The sequence below is a fragment of the Cadophora gregata genome (genome assembly GCF_030347475.1).
Source record: "Cadophora gregata isolate MNR1 chromosome Unknown scaffold_15, whole genome shotgun sequence".
Classification (NCBI taxonomy): domain Eukaryota; kingdom Fungi; phylum Ascomycota; class Leotiomycetes; order Helotiales; family Ploettnerulaceae; genus Cadophora; species Cadophora gregata.
This window is the reverse complement of record NW_026695938.1, coordinates 1,562,106-1,576,312: the sequence shown is the minus strand read 5'-3', so window position 1 is coordinate 1,576,312 and position 14,207 is coordinate 1,562,106. Positions and strand designations below refer to the sequence as shown.

The following is a 14,207-nucleotide window of genomic DNA, read 5'->3' as shown; positions in this document are numbered from 1 at the left end:
TGCAATCTCGAGGAGTGAGACACATTAACACCTCCCATCTCCAGCGAAATCGAGTCCAGTCCAAAAGGCCATCCTTTCATAATAATTTGGATCAACAGGTAATCTTACAATCAGTACGAGGAGGAATGAAATCGGAGATATGTCCGAAGAAAGAGGATAAGCTTTGTTTATCGAACGGCATGGAAGCTTGGCTGACACCGTGTTCTGGACTTACTATTGCTTGATTGGGTTTCAATACAGGCTAGTCAATGCTAGCCCTCGCACTATCAGCCACTCACTTCGGACCTCTCTTAACAGCACATCAATTATATTGTACATTCACAGACAAATTTTTGTATTTGGAAGAGGATAACGTCGGGTCTCCCATAAGACCAAAGCATTTATGTATAATGTTGAATGTTGTCAGTAGGAATACTTAGCTTTCACATCAGCGAAAGTTTTCTTATCGCCTTGAGGCTGGGGAAGTCTCAAGGACTGTAGGGAGTAGAAATAGGGACCGAGACTCCAGATAGTATCACTCAGATCGATATCTTTCCGATGTAGTCTCAGCTGGTGTATTCATTCCCCCCCCAAAAATGGATCGGAGCTAAGCGAGGTTGAGTCACATATTATGAAGCTAATCAACACAAAGCTTGAAATCAACGCGACAAAGAGAAGGTGAGGAATAAAACAAAAACAGCTGAAGTCGGAAGTTTCCGAATGTGATCCAGCTCCGGTTCAGAGGGGCTGGCGAAATGTACCCAAGCATTTAGGTAATAGCCACCAAGTGAGGGAGAAAAACTTAAAATCTTTAGTGCTTCTTGCAACTGAAGAAGCGTATTGTATATTCAGATTAGTCCTGTTATCATTCCTTAGATTGACGTACACCAGCACAGATCAGCGCAGGAGCTTGTGTTGAAGGAATGTTCTAAATGTCTCTTGCTTGTGATGGGAATTTGTGGCGCCCTACACAAGATCTGGTTATAAGTGTTCAAGACTTCCTCACCATTGATTTTGGGGCCTGCAAACAACAAGGACACAATCAACATGAGAAATTGGGCCAGGTTCGCAGGATTTGCGTACGCGACATTGTTCGCTCCGAGAGGAGCGGCAGAGTCACTCTCATATGATGTCTGCCCACCTGATGCAGATGTTGTTGGGGTCGACGTTATTACCCAGGTCAATGTTTGCCCAGTCCAAGTTAGCAGTTTCTGCAGCTCGAATACTATCATCACAATCGGAATTGGGATGACCGTGACTGTTACCAACGCTCCAACTCTTGTGATAGCCACCGGCATCGTGACGAGCACTGTATATATCACGAGCACAGTGTATCCACCGTAAGTAAGGACAGCGAAAAAGGAGGCATGACTGACAGATACCAGGACTAATCCTGGCTACATAACTACAACAACGACGATTCCAGCTGATCAGCCAGGCTACACTTCAACTATTCCACCGTCGGGAACTTATCCTGGAGTTGTCATTATCGGAGATCCTCGTGGAGGCTATGTGACAACAACTTCCACAATACCAGCTGGACAGCCAGCCTACACGTCAACTATCCCTCCCTCAGGGACAAACCCTGGTCTTGTGATTATTGGTCAACCTTCTGCACCCGCAGGATATATCACTTCCACTACAACAGTTCTTCCAGGACAGCCTGGTTTCACTTCTACGATTCCTCCATCAGGCACATATCCGGGTGTAGTAGTTATTGGGCAGACCCCTGGACTTCGGTACGTTACGACTACCACGACTGTTCTTCCAGGCCAGCCTGCATTCACTTCTACAATTGCTCCATCAGGTACAAACCCTGGCGTTGTAATTATTGGGGAGACCCCTGGTGCGCAGTACGTGACAACTACTACAACTGTTCCCCCAGGCCAGCCTGGATTTACTTCGACAATCGCTCCATCGGGTACCAATCCTGGTGTTGTAGTTATCGGTGAGGAACCTAGACTTGGGTATTTCACAACTACCACGACTATTGCCCCGGGTCAGCCCGAGTTCACTTACACAATTGCTCCATCAGGCACAAATTCTGGTATTGTAATTATCGGTGAAACTCCAAGACCTGGATATATCACAATCACTTCCACAATTCCAATTGATCAGCCTGGTTACACTTCGACCATCGCCCCTTCGGGCACATTCCCCGGTGAAATCATCATCGGTGAGCCTGGCTATCGATTTATCACTACCACCTCTACTATTGCAGCAGGTCAACCTGGATTTACCTCAACTATCGCACCTTCGGGAACATACCCAGGTGTGATTGTTATTGGTGAGCCCTCCGGCGTATTTGTTACAACTACTTCAACCCTTCCACCTGATGCTCCTGCCTATACATCTACAATCCCCCCCGCTGGAACAGTAGCTGGAACCGTGATCGTTGGGCAGCCTGCACGGCGAATAGTGACCACCACTTCTGCCCTACCACCAGGAGTCCCTGCATATACATCAACATTCGCTCCCACCGATCCATCGTCACCAATCACTGTCGTTATTGGAGAGCCTGCAGGACTTTACGTCACTGCCACCACAACACTACCCCCAGCTTTTCCTGCGTACACTTCAACTATCCCTCCTGCTGGGACAGTCGCTGGTACAGTGCTTATTGGGGAGCCCGCAGGAGTTTATGTCACTGCCACCACAACACTGCCTCCTGGATTCCCTGGTTTTACTTCGACTATCCCTCCTGCTGGGACAGTCGCTGGCACAGTGCTTATTGGAGAAGCTGCAGCACGCTACGTTACTGCCACTACAACACTTCCCCCAGGATTTCCTGGGTACACCTCAACTATACCTCCCTCTGGCACAGTTCCTGGCACAATTCTTATCGGCGAAACCCCTGGAGCCTATGTCACATCTACATCTACTTTGCCGCCTGGGTCTCCAGCCTATACATCAACTGTGCCTCCCGCTGGAACAGTTCCTGGGACGATCATTATCGGTCAGCCTGCCTTGGGTTATGTCACTACTACCTCCATTTTGCCGCCTGGATCCCCAGCATACACGTCAACAGTGCCTCCTGCTGGGGGAGCTTCTGGTACGATTATCATCGGTCAGCCAGGCCTGGGTTATGTCACTACTACTTCGATCTTACCGCCTGGATCCCCGGCTTACACGTCGACTGTGCCTCCTGTTGGGACAGTGTCTGGCACAATTATCATCGGTCAGCCTGGGCTAGGTTATGTCACCACTACCTCCATTTTGCCTGCTGGATCTCCAGCTTACACGTCAACTGTGCCTCCGGCAGGAACAGTTTCTGGCACAATTATTATTGGTCAGCCTGGGCTAGGTTATATCACTACTACTTCGATTCTACCCCCTGGGTCTCCGGCTTACACTTCAACTGTACCTCCGGCAGGGACAGCCTCTGGTACAATTATCATCGGTCAGCCTGGGCTAGGTTATGTCACTACTACCTCCATTTTGCCCCCTGGATCTCCAGCTTACACGTCAACTGTACCTCCGGCTGGTACAGTTTCTGGCACAATTATTATTGGTCAACCTGGTCTCGGGTATATCACTACCACGTCTACACTACCGCCTGGATCCCCACCTTATACCTCAACTTTCCCTCCTTCAGGCACAGCTTCCGGTGTTGTTGTAATTGGGACGCCGGCAGCCGCAGGATTTGTGACATCCTACACTACGATACCCTTTGGGCAGCCAGCCTATACATCTACCGTTCCTCCCGTCGGGGCTATTTCAGGTACCATCATTATTGGAACACCAGGGGCACCTCCCTTGCCGACTGTGTACGTCACAACAACAAGTACAATTCCTGTGGGCCAATTGCCATACACAACAACAATCCCTCCTTCCGGCACCGCTCCTGGTCTTATCATTATTGGGCAGCCAGCAAGTGCAGTTTTCGTTACCACGACCTCGACCCTGCCACCAGGCGTATCAGGCTATACTTCCACTGTGCAACCTTCGGGATCCGTTGCTGGTACAATCATAATTGGTCAACCGACTTCTCTAGCGTCTACATCAAGTTCGCAAACCTCAAGTACATCATCCACAATAGCTAGCTCGAGTACATCATCAACGATAGCAAGTTCAAGTACATCGTCCACAATAGCCAGCTCGACGACATCATCGACTATCGCCAGCGCGACCACATCATCCACCATAGTCAGCTCGAGTACATCGTCTAGTATTGCCAGCTCGACTGTGCTTACATCGTCGAGTGTTTCCTCAAGCATTTCAACGACTACAGCTCCGGACACATCCAGTTCTGCTACGTCTTCATCTACGTCGTCAAGCTCTACCAGCTCGGTTCTTCCAAATCTGGCCTGCCCACCTCCAACGGTTGTCTGTCCACCGAACGGAGTCAACATTGCCCATTATGCGAACCCCTTCGACTACCCTTCAACGTTTGGTTCGCTCCTTGGAGTTGGCCCAGATTATTATATGAGCTTGACTCCTCTAGCATTGAGTTTGATTCAGAGTTTTACTGGCCCCGAGTTAGCTGAGCCTCCTCTGACTCAAGCCGTGTTCCCTCCTAATTCGCCTCCATACTTTCCCGGTCAAACCACCGGGACATGGGCAGGAATCACATACAACCCCAACAATTACACGTTCGTCTACACAGGATATTTCCAAGCACCATCTACTGGATTATTCTCTATCTGCTCTGAGGCAGATAACGTGGCATACCTTTACGTGGGCCCAGGCGACGCTTTCCCATGTGGTGGTACTGTAGATGTAGCTGGCGCCTCTTACAGCCTCATCTCAGGTTTCCTGTACACAGCACCTCTTCTGCAATGCACATCAGTCAACTTTGTTGCTGGTAACTATTATCCGATGCGCTTGGTCTATGGCAATAACGGACTTCCTTCGGAGAATAATTTCACCATCACAGCGCCAGGAGCAGTCACCCCTCTGGCTCTGACAGGCTCCTTGTTTCCGAAAGTATGCTAAAAACCTCCGGCATTTCCAGGTGTCAGGCTTTTCCGCTTGAGAAATCCCACCTGTTTGTCGTATGGCTTGGTCGCATCAATGCAGGTGGCGATGGTTGATGTCAATTGCCCAGATAAGGACTGGGTACTAGATCTTTGTATGCTGTAGGCTGTCACAGCCAAGTAGCGATTGTGTATTTCTTTTATTGGACGCTATTATCTTCTATAGGCACTGGGATGATATGTTATGACTTGACGGCCGGGTGTAACTTGGAGTCGTGGCTGTGAGGGAGCTATAACGTCGCGGCGCTTTTTCTTACTTTGGTCTGCGCTTTCAATTCTTTCGAAGGATAATTGGTTTATGTCAAAATTAATGCGATCATGTTTTCTACACCATGTATGTAATTCTAATAGTGGTTTGAACTAAATTGATTGGTAGTTGTAGAGCCTTCCCTGGCAGCGAGATACAGTTCCAACACTCCGGGCAAATGAGTTTGCGTGTCCTCAAAAGCTGTATCATTCTTCCTCATACAAAATCTCATCCCTCTGCAGAGTGTAACCTTTTCACTTCTAAATCGATCGAAATCAGCCTGGGTGTAAAAACTAAATATGCCTTCACACTCGATTGGTGGCTTCCGTTTTTAAAGTATCTTCCATTGACTATGCTAACATACGGGCCTTCACTACGTCATGGGTACTGGTAATTCTTTCCGCTCGAACTGAGAATCTAGCTATATAAGTCTAGCCCTCGTTACTCAAGTAAATTGAGTTTTTCCCCTTGAGCATCGTCCAAGAAAATATCCTGCCGCCTCGATCATCCGGACAAATACCATCCGGTACCAGCAACACCGACAAGTGCGCACCCAGCAAAGTCGCGAACAGGAAGAGACAACCATTAGTGAAAGGCGGTCTTTGACTTTCACTGTATTGTCTTTAATTGAGCTCCACTTTAAATCCTTCTCTTCCAAATTGCTTGCCATGGGCTGTCCTGAAAAGCTTGCTCTGTCTTCAAAAGACCGTGAGGGGGGATATACCGCCAATCGTAGTATTTCCATGTCTCCGGACATCACCGCTCCCTTGATAGACCCAGGTCCAGTTTTCGCTCGCCAGTCTTTCCACCAACGTGAACCTCGTGTCGATGTCTCTTCAAATTCAGGCAAATACTCTTGGAGAAGTTGTAGCGTACCAACATTACCTGCCCATGCGGCAAGTTGTGAAGGTGCCGGAAAAAGAAAATTGTCCATGGTGGGGCAGTAACCTTCATTCAGAAGTTCCGTCGCCAGTCTAATGTCGCCGAGATAAGCGGCAGCGCTCAAGAGGTTCAACCCCGGATCTGGTATTTTATCTTCAGGATCATGGCATCCCCAACCTTCATAGTAGCCTGGTGCACAGCTTCCTCGCTCTAGTGCCAGCCAGCAGAGAGCGTCGAGGGTGACGGCATGTCCGACTTTGTCTTTCGACAGATTTGCTCAGTCACCTGGCGCAACTCGACGAAGCGGCCTTTCCCTGCAGTGGTTGTGAGCAGTTTATTACGCTGCTTGTCATCTGAACCTATCATTCATCATGAATTTTATGAAGTAAAGTATAAGTAAACTAAAAATTACTGACCTGGATCCCTCTCATTTTGAACGCGATATGATAGGTATGAGTACCACAGCTTCTCCGCACCGTACGTTCGACGAACGTACCATACCTCGAGTAAATTGAGTCCACTGTTGACGCGAGGCGAGGGAACATGTTCGTCTAGAAGTCGTGTTTCGAACAGAGCAGGCTGGATTTGGGTATAAAAACTTTCTGGTATTCATCAGCATATAAAAGGGCCCATGGTGGCCTCCTCTTACTGCACATGAGCTTCAGCCTGAGACCTCTTGCGACGCCACGTGCTATGATGGAATTGCATTCTCCCGGCGGTACTGGTTGTCAGCAATGAAATAATTGACAATAAGGAGTTTGCTATGAAATAGGAAGTGCGGTGTCGTTGTATGAATAGCATGTATAATCTATTAGACCTGGTGAGAGATACTAGAGAGTCGGAATCGTTAAGAGGACAGTGTTGTAACCAACAATGAGGAGTCAGAACTAGATCCAAAGGGGTATAGTGCGCCGCGAAGGATCGCTGCATGTGATTGTTTTCTCTCGCTTAATAGAGGCCCCTCGTGCCATTGGCCAGGGCCGCATAATGATATTGCCTGGCAATTCGCGGGCAACATTACAGTATTGCAGAACTGAAGTTAAATCAAGTTAATGACGAATCATGGAGCTAGTTGAATATGTCAAGGGGCCTTGGAGAACTTTGAAGATGGCTTACCAGAGGCTCTTCGTAACCGGAATAATGACCTAGAATGCAACTCCACCAATTTTGCATCAGATATATCTTACCTGACTAGGCTCGGCACTCTTGGACAAATCTTTAAACTCATTAACACTATACCGTATAATGTACACTTGTTTGGCGGATCTTGTCAAACTTTTAAATCACCAGAATCTGAGAGGATTCGTGTGGAGTGATTGGCGACATTGGTGTGATTACAATTGATGATTTATTGGGGTTCATCGATACTGAAAATGCCGATAGAAGGACAGAAACCCAACTTTCCTTCTCGTTCGTTCACAAAAGTGTAAAACAGTCTTCGGATCTGAAAAGCATTGTGCTCGAGCATTTCAGCGAAGGCAATATTGCACCAATTCTCAAGGCGCCGGCGGAGGATGACTCCTTGCCCCAATTCTGGTCTTGGCAGTGTGCAGAGCTCATCGGGCACGGCGAAGCACAAGTCTGGTCTCACTCAGGTTTGTGAGAACGGGCTTTTCGTATCGATGCCATTCTGTTTTGCTGAATTTGGCATCAGCGCGGGGTAATTTGATGCATTACGGAGAGATTGAAAGATTAAAATAGGCGACTGATTGATCCCGACCCCGTCCCTTCCTCCATCTTTCCATCATACTTCAACTACGGCTCTTTTCCTCCACACAAGCCTCCACCCCGACGTTCTTGCTACTTCCTAGGGTATTTCGGTAGACAATTTCTTCCCATTGTGACGATCCAAACTCATATTCGCTAACGATCTCCATCAAGGGGGACTATATGTTACTCAGTAGAAGCAATGCCATAGACTCTAATCCCTTTTCTTCCTGTTACCTTGCGATCCCTCGCAGTTCTTTTTCACCCCAATCTCGAAGGTTCAGAATAAACTCTACCATCGCCGTGTGTTCGAGCCGTAAAGCGTTTAGAATCGGTTCCCAATTGACGTCTGCAAAGCTTGCAACATGTGCGAGAAGTTTGGGCATGATGGATAAGCTGCCTCCAGAAGTAGCAGCATGTAACGGACAGCCAAGCACCTGCGCTAAGTAACATCCAGGATCTGCCCCGCGCTCCAAGAGTAGGTCAACAATTTCTTTATGACAGTTACGACACGCAATTGTCAGCGGGTTTTGGTCAGATCTTATTCCTCCGTCGACGAGTGCACCTTTTTCAAGGAGATACCGTACTATCGCGATATTACCTAGCTCCGCGTAATGCGCCAAAAGGGCTGAATATTCGCGCTGTGGTTCGTTGAAAAAACCCTCGACAAATTCGAATACTTCCAGAGTTTTGGCACTGTGAAGAGAATTCTTCAAATCCACCCCAGGCAAAGAGTTCGGATCCACATGTCCAAGTCGCAAAAGAGCGAAGTCTGTATTGGGAAGTTTGCCTTGGCAAGGGGGCCATATTGCCAGGCGCAGCATATCAATGTCGCCTCGCATCATTGCCCCCTTAATTGACCCTGGCCCAATCTTGCCTCGCCAAATCACTGGATCTTAACGCCAGGAGGGCGTTGGTCTTCGAAATCGGGTAAATGCTCTTGGAAGAGTCTCAATACCTCGCCTTGACCAGCGTACGCCGCAAGTTGCATTGGTGAGGGAAACAGTGGTCCCTTCACAGTTGGGCATAGACCCTCTGAGAGCAATCTTCTTATCATTCGGGTATGTCCCAAGAACGCTGCTGCACTTAGGAGACTCGAGCCAGCATTCATTGTCTTGTCGCCTGGTTCAGTCCAGCCCCAGCACTCGGAAAACCCTGGTGCATTGCTTCCGCGCTCTAGCGCAAGCCAGCATAATGCATCAAGCACCGTCTCTTAGTCTGCTTTCGCTTGTTCACAAAACTGCTCTGAGAGCTGCCGTATTGCAACGAAGCTACCTTTGTCTGTGAGGTGTCAGCACGTGAATGCGGGCAATTTCTCATCCTAGGAATTGGATTGTGCTCTCTGGGTATGCTGGAACCAAAAAAGTAGATGGCAAAGTAAAGGTGATCTACTTACTTGGGTCGGCCTCATTTTTTACTCGATAAACAAGATACGCTTGCCATAGCTTCTCCACCCCATGCCTCTTCCGGATGTACCAATCTTCCATAAAAAAGAGTCTGCTGCCAATCCTTGCCTCAACTAAGAACCCGTCAAGTAGTCGCGATTCAAAAAGGGCAGCCTGTAGATAACGTCGGAATTGTTCTAAAAAGTTCAGTTTAGCAAGGCCGGATACTTTTGGTGGTCGCACTCACTACACACGAGCTTCAACCTCAGAGCTCTCGTCACACCGCGCGCAATGACAGCGCAGAGGAAGATTTCATGAACAATATCTACTGGAAGATCAAGCAGGGCCATGATTTTGTTTTGGTGTTTCTCGCACAGTACAGAATATTCAAATTGCCTTTTCTACATATTGCGCGAACATATCGAGAAGAGGAGAGAGTGAGGGAGCAGCCTTGACCTGTGATGCATCAATGGGCCTTGATTACCTCAGCGAAGCACCGTGCTAAGACCAAATTAGCATAGCACAATATTTTATATTTACTTCGGCTAGGCTCACACATCTCAGGGGTTCGTGTGGTTCCTGGCCGCCTGGCCACCACCAGCACCAACATACACCAACAAATGTGGACACATACTGATAGACATCAGATTCCGAGAGGTCAAATCAGACAGATCTGCGTATATCAGTATTTCACTACGTACCTGTCGAAATCTCGAAGCACGGAGGAGAAGGGCAACAAAGCGCCTCATGAAGCATGGCTGAAAGGAATCAGTGGAGATGCGTGAAGCACTATTGTCCTTCTTGGCTACAGAGAGACGATCTGTCCGTCATTATAATTCCTCTGCTGGTTAATAAATGCTACATTGATGTTTAACAGTAGGGAGTGTTGAAGACGTGAAGGTGGGGGGCATCTGGTTTTAGCCCACGAAGCGGGTGCTTTGAATTATGCGAAAACAACAAGTACAAGAGAATGCGACTGGGAGGCAGATTCCTGAAGCCAAACACTATCACTATGTCAAATTCACCTGCTTTTACCTCGTTTTACTAGTCAGCTTCCTCTACACGAGAGAAAGAAGGCTTCAAGGACGTCATCCAATTCATCCAGTCACGTGCTCCAACCACACAACAGACTTGAGATTGGTTGGTAAAGAGTATTCACCAGTAGTCGATGCAAAAGCCTTACATAGTCCACGACCAAGCAATATATACTTATCTGATATTGGAAATAGTTTCTGTCTGTTGCATGCTCTCGTATACTTCTCAGCTCATGTGCCCTCTCCATAGAGTCATGATTCCTGGAAGAAATTGCTTGTTTTTTCGGATATTTGTTGAATACAAGAGCTCATTTGACAATGAGTAGTGGGAATTAAGTGTTATATCTGATGAGTTGTCTTGAGCCTTAAGCTGTAAGCACTTTGTGGGCGGTCCGAGTCTCCAACCACGCTTTGGAAACCTGTCCCCCACAAAACAATGGAGTGTTGTCTGGCATCGCAACTGAAGCAAATTTTTCAGTTTCGGCCTTCTATAAGTGGTGAGTTTAATAAGCTTCTCATTGTCGGACTTAGGCTCTTATCGAGTCTCCAGCCACTTCCCCTTGACTGGGAATGGCACAAAGCTCTATCCCATCAACGTACTGTTTCCACTTACCGAGGAAGAGAAGTTAGAGTTGGGTAGAATAAAACAAGTGGGGGTGGCTAGAAGTCCTGCGATTATGGTTGCAGAGTGGACGACAGGAAGGCACGGAGAGAGAAGAGAGTTGGAAGTTAGGCGAATGACAGTGAGGTTTGAGATTATTTGAAAGGAGGATGACAACATATTCCTTATTCTTGAATATCGATTTTCTTTCCTCCTGAAGTTCAAGGGCGGCGCACTATTGAACGTTTCATTTGTACCTTTTTGGTGGATGAATCGCACCCCATCAGAGATTCTTAGTGGGTTCAAGCGAAGACCGATGCTTCCTCTCGGTAGGCTCACGAAGCACCATTTTCCATCAGTCTTACATGCCTTTCTATCTAAGCAGAAGATCTGGGTATCTTTGATCTGCAGGAAATCACGAGATGCATGAGGAATATATGTGGTCCTGGAAATGAAGCAGGGAGTGAGTAGCGGTATACTGAATATCTCTTTGTCGTAGAATAGAACTGCCGGGTTCTCCCTGGACAGTGAACTCAAAAGTTTCACGAGAATGGACAGACGCGACGCGAGGTTCCGTGACTGTCTCGCGCTGGAAATTGATGTTGTGTGTTGTACGGCCATGCATAATCATGCCACTATATATCGTCTTTCCAGTGCATTAGGAGGAGCCCTAGGAGAGGGGTTGATCGTGGTGCGTATAAGTTCTAAGCATGACTTTGAGGTTTACTTTTCGTATTAGGTAATTATTGTTCTCGTCAGATATTTTGTTTTCAGATCGCTTGATTATCTGCCACCCGGGCATGTCGGGGGTCTAAACCCCCTTTAGGCGCAACTAAAAACACAACCCAAACCCCCAATATCCAACTGCAAATGCAATTGTCCATATTCATAGTCATTTAATTGTTTGTGAAAGAGGTTCTCTCGTATGGCATGAAAGTCTCAGCGTTCAGCGAAGTTCGTTCAATCTTCTCTGGAAGCAATTAAGGTGTGGACAAAGCTCTTCTTACATGACCAATAAACCAGCCTTCTGATTACGAGTGGATATCTTCTATCCACCTGCATGAATCTTGGCAGCGAGTGTGCCGGATCCTTCGTTTCTTCGGATGTTCTTCCTGGAGCTCTTTGACTTCTGGAAGGGAGAACCCTGCTTCCGGAGGATGCTTCTTGACTCAGGTCAATGATGTATACGAGTAAGTACCGTGCGACTTCAAGACATCACGAGAAGAGATGAGATGGTTGCCAGAATCTCTTTGGTGTAAGATTAGGACCATATCAAGTAACTTAATCGATAGTCTCGATCTGGCAAGGCCGTACATGTAAAGTACATCCGGCAACTCCAGTGTCTCTCTTAGAATAGAACAATGGAGATCATTTATTTTTCCTGGGGTGCAGTAGTGAGTGATCATCGAGATATCATCTAATCGCAACCCTCATTTCCCAAAATGATCTCACTCAGTCTGGCTGTGTCAATGGAATCGGACTAAAACTCCGTAGCGCATCTCGGCTTTCAGACAGGTCAGTTCTCAAATAAAGGTTCAAAAAAGTTTCTCTACAGCCTGAGAACGCTCCGTAAGTATACATATTGTTTCAATAACTGCAGCTTTGTGCACAGCGCTATCACAATCACACTGCATTGCAGATGCGCTGTCATAAAAAAGATCGTCAACTTGAGAAAAAAGGGGTTGGTGAAAACTGGCCTCGCTTGTGGGACACGTGCCTGCCGAACTTCTGGCGGCACATCCGCGTCTGTGGATCTACCTTGGGTGTCAAATCATCCCAATTTCCGAGTGCTCGGTCGCTGACCCGACAAGCTGAATCCCAGTGTTTTCTTCTCTTTTTGTACATGGGGTACGTTAATGCACCAATATGACGGACAATGGGGCTTCCACTGGTCTCTTTTGAGGATGGTTCCCGCCTCCTCCATTCTGTCATTGGCATCTTCTTCTTTCAGTCAAGTTCAAGCTCTTCCCCTTCTGTCATCTTTTTTGGGTTCGTTTAGGAGGTGTTTTTCATGTTGCATTCTGGTGTGTACGATAATTGAAAGGGTTGGGAAGATGTTACCACGTTCGCTCCTTTATATGATTTTGGCGTACTCCGCCCCTTGCATGGGACTTGCCACACCCACAAACACGGCTTCAGAATTTCAGAAAATACAAGTTGGGTCTCCATTCACTATAACTTGGTCGGGTGCGACAGGAGATGTTACAATTGCTTTGATGCTTGCCTCTGGCGCCACAGTCGTTACCATCGGAAGTATGAATATGGGGCCCTGAACTGTGTAACTTAAGGCTAATTGGTTCATAGGCGCATTAACAGGAACTTCATATGTTTGGACACCCCCAGCATTATCAACGACAGACACATACACTCTACAATTCGTGGATGCGACGCTTGTGACGAGCAGGTCGGCAGACTTCAATTTTAGTGAGGATTCGGTGGCAGCAGCTCGGGATGCTTCAAGTTCACAGGTCCGTATACAATGGTTCACTGGGCATTCCACATGTTGTACTCGGATACTGGTTTCACAAGGCTAATTCTTGTATTGAAACATAGTTACCGAGCACAACCCTCTCAGCTTCTGTTACCAATACTCGATCCCAAACTACGAGCACGACTTCAATGCCAAATTTGACGATGAGCTCGACTCCAACTTTCACTTCAGAGTCCCAAACACCCACATCAACAAATACACCTCCTTCAACTTCCGCAATCACGACATCGCCAAGTGAAAAAGGACTCTCAACAGGTGCAAAAGCAGGGATCAGCGTTGGCATCATCATTGGAGTTCTTCTCCTTATTTGTCTTGTGATATTGGCTTTTTGGATTGGACGACGCTCAGCCCGAAAAGATGCAATGAATAATGACCGAGGTGTGAACGACATGGAGGTTGGCGGTGCTGGCCGGGGATGGCCTGGGTGGGAAAAGTCAACGCACGATCCGGGAAGCACGGGGAGCAGGCATAACTTGCTAAAGAGGAATGGCGAAGGAAGAAGCTCGACAATGGGGACAATGATGACAGACGGAAGAAGCTCGAGGATGGACGCGGCGACATTCACCGATGGAAGGAGCTCGCGGCTGACGATGACTGATGGTCGAGACTCCCGAATGGACACGATGTCAAGTATGCCATTGTCTCCCTTAGCTATGTCACCAGTAGATGGAAGACAGTCACGAGTCAGTGTGCTTTCGGACGGGCGGACTTCAAGAATTGGCCGATTTGAGTTTGAAGACTCGACGGATGCGAGAGGTTTCAGTGGAGGGATTCGGATTGTTGAGATGGAAGAACTCAAGATATGATGCCCGCTGCATGATTACGATGATGATTAACGATTAGAATTTCCTTAATCCAATGAAGAACATTGTACAAAGCCCATGAAAGAAGGCATTAAGAAGGTA

At 47.5% G+C, this 14,207-nt stretch overlaps 5 protein-coding genes across 5 annotated transcripts; 2 read left to right on the top strand and 3 right to left on the bottom strand.

Moving 5' to 3' along the window:
- Positions 1–1,026: 1,026 nt before the first annotated feature.
- On the top strand, positions 1,027–4,914 carry ONS95_005149 (uncharacterized protein; the record flags this gene model as incomplete). The annotated part of the gene is made up of 2 exons (XM_058498544.1): positions 1,027–1,319; positions 1,365–4,914. The coding sequence occupies 2 exons, from the start codon at positions 1,027–1,029 to the stop codon at positions 4,912–4,914; spliced, it is 3,843 nt and encodes a 1,280-aa protein (XP_058352058.1).
- A 1,380-nt stretch (positions 4,915–6,294) lies between these two features.
- ONS95_005148 (uncharacterized protein) lies at positions 6,295–6,740 on the bottom strand (the record flags this gene model as incomplete). Its single annotated transcript, XM_058498543.1, has 3 exons — positions 6,295–6,437; positions 6,501–6,686; positions 6,734–6,740. 3 exons carry the CDS (start codon positions 6,738–6,740, stop codon positions 6,295–6,297), a joined length of 336 nt encoding a protein of 111 aa, XP_058352057.1.
- Positions 6,741–8,677: 1,937 nt separating this feature from the next.
- On the bottom strand, positions 8,678–8,902 carry ONS95_005147 (uncharacterized protein; the record flags this gene model as incomplete). The annotated part of the gene is made up of 1 exon (XM_058498542.1): positions 8,678–8,902. One exon carries the CDS (start codon positions 8,900–8,902, stop codon positions 8,678–8,680), a length of 225 nt encoding a protein of 74 aa, XP_058352056.1.
- A 102-nt stretch (positions 8,903–9,004) lies between these two features.
- Positions 9,005–9,526, bottom strand: ONS95_005146 (uncharacterized protein; the record flags this gene model as incomplete). Its single annotated transcript, XM_058498541.1, has 3 exons — positions 9,005–9,072; positions 9,188–9,373; positions 9,424–9,526. 3 exons carry the CDS (start codon positions 9,524–9,526, stop codon positions 9,005–9,007), a joined length of 357 nt encoding a protein of 118 aa, XP_058352055.1.
- Positions 9,527–12,580: 3,054 nt separating this feature from the next.
- ONS95_005145 (uncharacterized protein) lies at positions 12,581–14,204 on the top strand. Its single transcript, XM_058498540.1, has 3 exons — positions 12,581–13,064; positions 13,116–13,279; positions 13,365–14,204. Exons 1-3 carry the CDS (start codon positions 12,668–12,670, stop codon positions 14,106–14,108), a joined length of 1,305 nt encoding a protein of 434 aa, XP_058352054.1. The 5' UTR covers positions 12,581–12,667; the 3' UTR covers positions 14,109–14,204.
- Positions 14,205–14,207: the final 3 nt, after the last annotated feature.